This window comes from Dichotomopilus funicola, assembly GCF_033296635.1.
Source record: "Dichotomopilus funicola strain CBS 141.50 unplaced genomic scaffold C8A04scaffold_3, whole genome shotgun sequence".
Lineage (NCBI taxonomy): Eukaryota > Fungi > Ascomycota > Sordariomycetes > Sordariales > Chaetomiaceae > Dichotomopilus > Dichotomopilus funicola.
Genome location: NW_026944024.1, coordinates 1,065,500 through 1,075,166, shown reverse-complemented (window position 1 = coordinate 1,075,166; position 9,667 = coordinate 1,065,500). Strand labels below are relative to the sequence as shown.

The following is a 9,667-nucleotide window of genomic DNA, read 5'->3' as shown; positions in this document are numbered from 1 at the left end:
CCCTCTGTATTGCTCGAAGAGACAAAAAAGGCAACCTGATATGCGGAGGTCTCGGAGAATGGAAAGCGCTGTCTAGGTCCAAACAGTCTCAAATCATCACATTTTCTGTGTTATGACTTAGGGTCGAGGTTCCCGAAAAGTGGTCCGATATTTGCCGTTGTGAATATAAGAGGGTAACAAGGGTAGCGGGACAACGTTAGGTGTTCATTGAATGGAAGGAGTCAATTGACGAGTTGGGAAGGAGCTCAGATGGAGAAAGAGCAAAGAAGCCCCAGTGCCCTGGGCCCGCCAAATCAAATCGGCAAGTCCGGGAATTAAGGAGGGGATAGCTCCGAGATGGACAGAGGTGAGTGATGTCAATCTCTCCGCTGGGCGAAACAACAAGGGCGCGCTATCACGGAAAAGAGGACAAGAGACGGCAGGAAGACCAAGATTCCCTGGGTTTGATGCCGGTTTTTTCCCCCGCCAGTATCGCCCCCGAGCCCAGCATTGCCGTGCTCCGCAGTCGTCTCGTTAACAACTAGTGGCTTTGGGAGGTGTTGTAGATCAATTTCCCTGCGTCAGGCTCAGGACACCCGCGATGCCGGAGCAGCCAGAGTGTTGAGCACAGCGAGTTGGTTGCGTCGCGACGCATGGAGATAAAGACAAGAATTGATGGGAAGTGGTCGTTGTCATGCGGGATGCCCGCATGCAGTCCGATAACGCCCAGGCGATCTTCGGTAGCTTATCGTGGCGTCGATTTCACTTTGAAATTCCTCCTGTGTAATGGCAAAGCAGAGTGAGATAACGTTGCAGCGTGCATGCGACCTGCAGGGACTTGTACCCTGCCTGCCGGGCGCCGCTGCAATAACAAGCCGCTTGCCCCTCCACACCGAAGCCAGAGCAAAACCACACCGCCAAGTGCTTGCCCCGGGAGGCTCCTCTGGTGGTTTAACAAGTCACCTCCAGGTCACCTACCAGGGGGCCACCACCAAACCCTGATGCTCTCCGCATTAGCCCCGCCATCATTGAACCGCTGCTGCGGATGGGGTCCTGATTACCAAATAGAAATGCACCGAGATGCCCAACGCCCAGCCCGTTTGTCCGTCCCCGATTGGTATGGAAGTCGTTGCCGGCCTCCCTTGTCGGAACTTACCAAGAAGGCCAAGAGACGGGCACGCGCACAAGAAACATGGGACTGACGAAACAGAAACAAGAAAATAACGGTTACGGCAGCCTCATGCATACCTTCGCGCCTCGTCGCTCAGCAACCTCTCTTCACCGCGATGACTGACCAAACCCAAACGAAGCAAATACGGCCCTTCCGAAGGCCAAGGCCAAGACAAAGGGCCTGTTAGTGAGTTGACGGCCCGGGGGGCAATGCACGACACCGGAAAACACGGCCCCCAGCGAGGAAACGATGAAACGGCCCCGGCGCCGTGAGATTGGGCACAGGCCAATGATACCGCCGCTGCCGCCCGTCGCGGCTCCGAGTATTTATCGTCCTGCCTGCGGTTGAGAGCCCTGAGGGAGCATCGGACAGCACAACCGTGGGGTGGCTGCGAAATTGCACATGCAACTAATTGACCGCTGGTTGGACCAGTTGAGGAGAAGACGACGAAACTGTCCCGACCGGGAGCTGGAAGCGCAACACCATTTGTGGTGCTCGTTTATGGGGGAGGAAGGCCCGCTAGCCCGCTTCGCGGAGCGAAAGGGAAATCTCGGGGTGATCATGGCCTTTTTTTTCCCCCATCGTGCCTTAAAACGGTATGTTACGCAGTTACCTGAGTACGTTACACATTGCACTTCCAGATCCCACCCACGACAATGATCAAGCTGAGCACACGACCGACACATCGCCGCACATGACTTTTTGCCAGAAACGATCTCCCTCCCTTCCCCGCGCAGAGGTGGCAATTTTTCAAGAGTGGCCGCGTGTTCTTGTACGTGTAGCGTATTCCCAAGCCGGCAGATCATCCGTGCGTTTGTCATTCCCAAAGCATCATAGTCATCCCCGAAACACAACAACCCGGAAAAAGAAGAGGAAAGCGAGACCTCGCGAGGACCAAACTTCGAAACGCACCCCACCCCTCTCCTGCACCGCAACCTCAAGACCGTCCCACCCGTTGTCCAGGTCGTGACACCAACCCCGATGCAGCCCAATCAGGTTATCCAGCCAGCCACCTTCTCCCCCGGATTCGCACTCCTCGGCCGACGCCGGGGACGGCACGGGGAATGAGGGGGCCTTCGTTAACGGTCTGGGGAGGAGGGGGCAAGCATGCACACCAAAAAAAGAAGAGGAAATCAATAAAAAAGGGTCTTTGTCCGACTTCGCCAATCTCCATATCCAGCAGCAAAAGGGTCGGTGTCAGCCCAGGACAAGAGCGGGGGATCGACAGAGCCGGAGGGTTCAACCCTTTATGGCCCCTCTGATTCGTCGGATATCGGAGGATAGGAATGACGCAGGAACGCATGAAAAGAAAAGGTTTGGTGGAAACACCAAAACCGTAAGAAGGGGATCATCTTCTAAATGGCCCTAAACAGACTTTGCCCAACCCGTCAACCCTCTTGCTCACCGAAGTTACAATGGAGCTTTGAACAAGAAGCGGGAAGTTAACTCTGTCTGACCTGACCGACCCTTGACGCAGCAATGATACCTGAACTCGGTCGGTGCCTGACATCGAGTTACAGAGTATACCCTCCAGGTTCAACAAACAACAAACAATTCCACTCAGAATCCACAAAACTCGCCTGCCAACCTGCTAAACGAATTACACTACTCCGCGGCCCCACCCGAAGAAAGGCTTGTCTGTGTACTATGTACGGATGAAGACAGACGATCATCGGGCCGTGCACCGGTGAAGCCAGATGAAACGGGGTACCTCACTTGGTATATTTGGCTGTAAGGGTTCCTTGGTGATGATATGTCTCAAGCAATGCTCGGGCCGGGTTCGGAGGCAAGCGAACGGGACGGTTGTTGCGGCGAAACTTCGGCTTCTACTCAACTACAAAACCGTCGGGTGTGGATAAGATCTGCTGTCAAAAAAAAAGGGGACGGGTCTCCGTTAAACTTGCCGGGTTTGCCGATGTATATTTTCCGGTACACTGCAGCGGAGATGGAAGGGATGGGCCTTGTCGGCGCACGACTCACCAACAATGCTAGCCGACGAAGTAGGTTGTGTGCAAACTCCATGCTAATATCCTCGACCCTCTCATCACATCAACCCCCCCAGATCAACCCGGCCAATCCCTCATACATCCCCATCAGCCTTCGATGGAGGTGTCCAGAGCATACACTTCTCCCTATACCAAACCTCTTCCTCACCGCCGCCAACCTCGGCAACAGACGCATCAGCGGGCCCCAGCCGCGGTATCCTCATCTCAAACCCATCTAGCACCCGAAACCCCAACTTCCAATACAACGGTACCGCCACCTCAGTGCTCTCCAGGTACACCGGCAACCCGTCGGCGGCCGCCAGATCGAGGACGTATCGGGTCAACAGCGCGCCGGCGCCGCGGCCTTGCCATGCCGGGTCAATGCAGACGAAAGTGAGGCCTGTTGTTTTTGTGTTGCGTATGAAGAGGTAAGTGATAGGCACGAGATGTGTGTGTTTGAGAAATGACACGCTAGGGAAGGTGGTATTATATATCCATGTGATTATGACTTTGCGGTCATGGTTCCTTGGATCCACAAAAAAAAGCACCCGGACGATATCCGGAGTACCGGCCAGGCGGGGCGGGGTTACTGGTTGGAGGAAGGATGACGAGCGCCGGCTTGCAACGGGCCGGGCCGAGGAAAGGACCCTGGATGCCATATCCGGGGTGTATTTCCGGGCCGGGTATCGGGAATAGAGGCCCAAGGACAAGAACCCCTTTCCGGAATAGAATAAACAAAACTGTGGCACACGGGACGGAAACAAAACGGGACAGGAAAAGGTAAGAGGCACAAAAGACTTGTAAGCAAACTTACAGTAATGATTGCTCCCATTAAAGCATCTTCCCTTGGCCTCCTCCGCCAGCGCAGCATACCCTTCCAAAAATTCCGGTCTACACCCCTCTACAAACCGTATATCGCCGTTCTCTAACTTGGCTTTGGAATTCTCGGCGTTCCCTGGCGAGTCTGACTTCACTTCCACATCCCACCTGATATACCCCACGATCACCCCCCTTTCCACATCACGCGCCACCGATATTCCCCCACCGCCATATCCTTGTCCTTCACCTACGCTACCACCTTCCGTGCTAGATGATGGCAGCGGCCCATCGCCCAGCGAGGCCACATGCTCGGAAACCTCGCTCTCCAAAAATTGCCTCAGGCCTGCCAGGCCCGTGGGACTCGGGAACTGGGCGTGCAGCAACGGGTTGGCGTCCATCGCGGCCAGGTGGATTTCAGCGATGCGGGGTGCGTCAGCCGGCCGAGCGCGAGTAAGCGTGAATCGGGTGGGGGGAGGGGGGTGAGCCATCGAGCCGGTGAGGGAGACGGTGTGCGACGGTGAGATAGTTTTAAGGTGAGAGAGCTAGGATGACCCGCGGTTTTAGTTTCGGATGTCACAATGGCGGAAGCGAGCGCGGGAACGGGAACGGGAACGGGGATGGAACGGGAGACGGGAGCTTAGTTTAGGTGCTTTAGCTGCCGTGTTCGATTTAGATGGTGCTTGGTTGCTTTGAGGCCGAGACACTAAGGGAAAGGAAAACCGAGCTAAGTGACGCAGGGGGGTCATGTGACGGGTGCCAGGTGCCACACACCACATGTCGTGCATCAACATGCTGCTTGCGAGTGGCTAGTAGCGGGCCCAGACCCAGGCCCAGACTCAGAGTCCCGAGAAGGAGAATGGCCTGGGTCGGTTCCTGTTTCAACGTCGCCTACGCCTGTTATTTGCGACTCCTTCCCCACAGACTCCTGCAGCATCCTCCATGGCGTTTCCACCCAGGAATACCACTCCCCACCCCGGAAGTAGTCTACTAGCAGGCCCAAAAAGTGCTGGCCAGCGCCGTCCATCAGCCACACACCCCGACAGTGGTACATGGCTAGGAAATAATACGCCAGTACGGCCAGTGCCTCTGGGCGGCGCGCCTCGAGCATGCGAACAAACGTTCGGTGGAGCATCGAGACCCAGGAGCACAGGACATATGCCCTGCTTTCGCGCGTGGGCTGTCCATCGAAGACCCACTGGATTAGGTCGACGGCGCGTAGTGATTCTTTTAGTTCTTCCTCTTCCAAGTCTGCCGAGGTTAGTCTCGCGCGAATATCGTCGCAGTCGTGACCCTCGCTGGTTAACTGAAACCACTGAGGCACAAGCTCGTCAAAGATGACCTTGAGTTCCGTCTTCCGTAGCTGGTCCCAGTAGCCGTCCATGACGGTGTGCATGCCACGGTGGAGCGTGAGGTATGTTAGGAATCGAGTAATGGCGGCGTCCGGCGTTCGATCGCGGTGTGCAAGCGCATCGCAAAGTGCGTGGATGCCGAGCACGCTCGAAAACATGAAGGCCGGAACGCGTTTCTCGACTGAATCCCCCCAGAGCGCAATGTCGATGCTGTTGAAGAGGGAGAGGGCCTGGGTCTGGAGTTGGATGGCGATGTTGTGGTAGAAAGACTGTTTCTCCGGGTGTACCACGCTGAGATGGTGGGCAGAGAGTGCGAGCACGGAGTGCATGACGTAGGGCTCCCGGACGGCAACCTTGGCGACGAGGTTTTGCATACATGTATCTATGAGTGGATGGAGGGAGTCGCTGGTCATGTAATGATGGAGGAGCTCCATGTGAACCATGTCGACTCGTGGGTACGCATTTTCGGGCGGGGCCGCCGGTTGAAGCCCAGGGAACGGTGTCGGTGATGGTGTTGGTGCCGGCGTGCTCATTTTTGAGGACACCCTTATCTGTGGGCTGACCGACCGGCCTGATGACTGGCGCCCGTCGTCAAGCCAAGGCGTAGAGTATTGGCATTCTCGGGTTACCGTTGTGCAATTGATGCATTGTGGGCGAGTTTCATCACACTACAACACAGGATTAGCTTTGCATTGGGTTAGCGATGAGTGGCGAGTCGCCTACTTTGACTACCGAATACATGTCAGCGATGGATTTAAAAGGCTCCAGGGCAAAGCGGTGACCTACTATGGCGCTTCTTACACTCAAGACATCCTTTTCGGGATTTTCTATGAGCTCTGCGCATTGTCTGTCCGAGGTGCTGGGGAAATCACTGGTAATTGAGATGATGAAGGGTTCCGAAGGACAATATCAGTAGAATCGAAAGAGACGGTATCTCAATCAAATGGGCGCTGCTGAAGGTATGCCCGTTTACTGGCGGCCGCGTTGTCGTGATTTTCGACATGACGCGTTGCGTGGCTCACAGCCACAAATGGCTCGCTGATACCCCGTGGTGTCAGGGGAAGCCGGGCCGGGCCGGGCGGAGCACCCTCCGGGATTGTGGGGCTGTTCGAAGGCCGTTAGTTTGAAAACTGCAAAGGCCCAAAAGTTTCGATCGAAACCAAAAGTCCGGCGCCGATATTTAGGTCAATTGTGTGTCATCGGCTGGTGGCCGATTCCAACGAGGCCCCGTGTCCGGTTTGTTACTGCCGCTCGTGGCCCCTCGGCCCACAAAGTTGAGTATCCAATCCCGGACAAGACGAGTTTTGTCGAGTTGTTGGTGGACCCCGCTGGTGGAAAGGTCGGAGGTGCTATAGTGCCCGCCCACATCCCGAGAGTCAAGTTTCGTCCGGTAGAGCAAGTACATCCTGGTAAGACCTTTACGAAGACTATGTCCGTAGACCTTCTTTGCGAAAACATTGAGCCCAACGTTTTGGAAAAGGACAATATCCCGGGGTCGTAGGCCGGCTAGCGGGCTTTCGTCCAGGTTGTCGGAGGGTAGCCAGTAAGTAATAGAGAAGCCGGCCTTGGTCTCGTCCCCGACCAGAATCTCGACCAAGTACCTAGTTCCCCAGCGGGTTTTGACGGCTCGCGGCAGGGGGATAGATATGAGACCGACAATGATATTGATAGTCATAGTCTGCGGCTGTATCCCGGCAATGTGGTTTGGGGAAGGAATGTTCTTGAGATTACAGAGGTTATCGCTGCCTCGGAACACGATCGGGGCCTTGATGGGGCCGGACTGGCTGCCACAGCCGCTCACAAAGGATGTGGTGGCGTCGCTTGTGAACGATGTTGTTTGCTCAGTTGATTGGAAAACTAAGTGAGAGGAGGTTACATCTTCGTGGGCAACGATAGACTGCTCGTAAAACTGAGATAAGGAAGGGCCAGTATCGCCTCCACCATCTCCATTATCTGAAGCGAAAGAGAACGAGGCCGTGGTGAAGAATTCGGGAGCCGTATCCGGAGGGTAATCATTGTACCCGTACTGACGGGCATCGGCGACTCGTTTCGGCGAGCAAGGTCGGGATTCTTTCGTTTTGTCGATAGGCAACAACCGCCATAGGGCATGGTCCGGTAGTGAGAGAGCTGGCTCAGGTTGATGATCGTTGGTACCGATCCCAGCAAATCGCGCGATGGAGTCTTGGAAATGGGAGAGTAAACCACCGTTTTCCCAATCAAGAGTGCTGTTCTCTGGGGCCCCAGTGAATATCAAGACTTTGCCAGTCATGGTGAAGAGCCACGGGAGTCAGAATAAGTACAGCCGGGCGGGAGCTCGGGACAAAGTGGAGGACCCGGGAACAGAAAGTGCAATCCGCAGGCAGCAAATCGAGAGATCCAGATAACAGTCTGGCGACTGTGCATTTTACTGTGCGGAGTTTCTGAGAGTGGGGCTTGAGATCGCGTACCAAGATCCAATATTTTCAACCCTTGAACCTTTAGGCAACCCCATCGTAAAGCTGCGGAGAAAACGAAGGCTTATTTTGTTAGGATTGTGATGGGAATTTCTTGCAAAGCGAAATTTTGGAAAGGTTCGGATTTTCTAGAGCTTTGAAGGCTCTCAAAATGTCACCATGGAGGTTCTGTGGTACCTACAGAGAAGTACCCCTGCATTCACACGTGCGATGTGCTTGGACGTGTCAAGAAAGGAAATTTCTCCATCAGGGGAAATCAACAAAACAACTTGCTTTCAATGTGTCGAACCCACGAGACTACTAACAAGACCTGGCCCGAACACTGACCGAAACGAAAAAGGCCAAACCGCTCCTAGAATAAAATAAATCAATAATGGCTCTTGCACCGTGGGACGAGCTCCCAATTGAAAACACCCTCTTCGTTTTGGTGACGGGCGGGAATAGGTACGTTTTGTCGTTGTCCTAAGATGCCCGCTAATCCAATTTGCCGTCTGATATCTGACACCAATTTCTTGTACAGTGGTATTGGCTTCGGCATTAGCGAACGCCTCATTGACGAGTACCTGACCACGCGTTCGCTCTCGTCGCATATCGTCGTCATTCCAACCACCCGCAGCGCCAAAAAGTCCCGAGAAACCATCGACGGCCTGCGCAAACACACCAGAGAATTCGCAGCCACCTCGACCGCCCTCCGCGTCCGCACCGGCCCGAACTACGATCCCCGCCAAACTACACGACGAGTCCACATCCTAAGCGTCCAACTCGACCTTTGCAACCTGCCGGCTATCCGCCGCTGCGCGACGCAGCTCGTCTCAGGAACCCTCAGCAGTCCCAGCGATGACGATGACTTCGTGCCTCTCACCGACGTCCGGATACCGCGATTGGACTCGATTATTTTCAATGCCGGTATGGGAGGATGGTACGGGCTCAACTGGCCGAAAGTTTTCCACAACATCCTCACGAAGGGCCTCGTCAGTGCGACGACCTGGCCGACCTTCAAGGGTGCCCTCAGCGGCTTCGTGATCGACCCGATCCACGGGAAGACAGCCAAGAACAACAATGACGAAGCCGCAACAGCCCCGCAAATGGGCGAGATCTTTTGCGCCAACGTCTTTGGTCACTACCTCTTCGCCCAACACCTCGTACCACTCATGGCGCGCCGGCCCCAAGCCGGCATCCCGCCCGGTCGCATCATCTGGGAATCCAGCATCGAGCCGGACTGGGAAACCCTGTCACTCGATGACTTCGAAGCCATCAAGACAAACGCCGCCTACGAGTCCACCAAGCGCCTGACCGACCTCCTCGCGCTGACCTCCAGCCTCCCAGCCTCCAAGCCCTACGTGGACAAATACCTGACCCCATCCACCACAAAAGCATCACAACCATCACCACCGACAGGAGCCGCAACCCCACCCAAAATCTACCTCGTCCACCCAGGTGTGGTGCAAACCACCCTATTCCCCCTCAACGCCTTCATGTTCTTCTGGTACAACGTCGTCCTCTACGTGGCCCGCTGGCTCGGTTCCCCCTGGCATCCCATCACGGCCTACAACGGCGCCTGCGCCCCCGTCTGGCTAGCCCTACAGGAACAAGAGGACCTCGACGCCGCGGGTGCGCAGCGCGTGAAGTGGGGCAGCAGCACCGACTTCTGGGGCGAGTGCCGCGTCAAGAAGACCGAGGTGGATGGGTGGGGGTGGGAGGGGAAAGTGGAAGGGGGTCGGGACCAGTTGAAGAAGGAGCAGAAGATAAAGGGGCGGAAGTGGGACGCGGTGGATGTGACGGAGGAGAGGCTGGCGCAGTTTGAGGAGTTGGGGGCGGCGTGCTGGAAGAAGATGGAGGCGTTGCGGGCGACGTGGGAGGAGAGGACGTTGAAGGCGGTGAAGGAGGGGAACTAGGCAAAGTGAGGTTGGT

The 9,667-nt window shown here is 55.6% G+C and overlaps 3 protein-coding genes across 3 annotated transcripts; 1 reads left to right on the top strand and 2 right to left on the bottom strand.

The window, feature by feature from the left end:
* Window positions 1–3,230: 3,230 nt before the first annotated feature.
* C8A04DRAFT_34259 (uncharacterized protein) lies at window positions 3,231–6,147 on the bottom strand (the record flags this gene model as incomplete). The annotated part of the gene is made up of 5 exons (XM_062782769.1): window positions 3,231–3,535; window positions 3,950–4,496; window positions 4,874–5,971; window positions 6,027–6,031; window positions 6,090–6,147. 5 exons carry the CDS (start codon window positions 6,145–6,147, stop codon window positions 3,231–3,233), a joined length of 2,013 nt encoding a protein of 670 aa, XP_062640933.1.
* Window positions 6,148–6,483: 336 nt separating this feature from the next.
* C8A04DRAFT_34258 (uncharacterized protein) lies at window positions 6,484–7,572 on the bottom strand (the record flags this gene model as incomplete). The annotated part of the gene is made up of 1 exon (XM_062782768.1): window positions 6,484–7,572. One exon carries the CDS (start codon window positions 7,570–7,572, stop codon window positions 6,484–6,486), a length of 1,089 nt encoding a protein of 362 aa, XP_062640932.1.
* A 557-nt stretch (window positions 7,573–8,129) lies between these two features.
* C8A04DRAFT_8998 (3-keto steroid reductase) lies at window positions 8,130–9,651 on the top strand (the record flags this gene model as incomplete). Its single annotated transcript, XM_062785315.1, has 2 exons — window positions 8,130–8,200; window positions 8,277–9,651. The coding sequence occupies 2 exons, from the start codon at window positions 8,130–8,132 to the stop codon at window positions 9,649–9,651; spliced, it is 1,446 nt and encodes a 481-aa protein (XP_062640931.1).
* Between the last annotated feature and the right edge of the window lie 16 nt (window positions 9,652–9,667).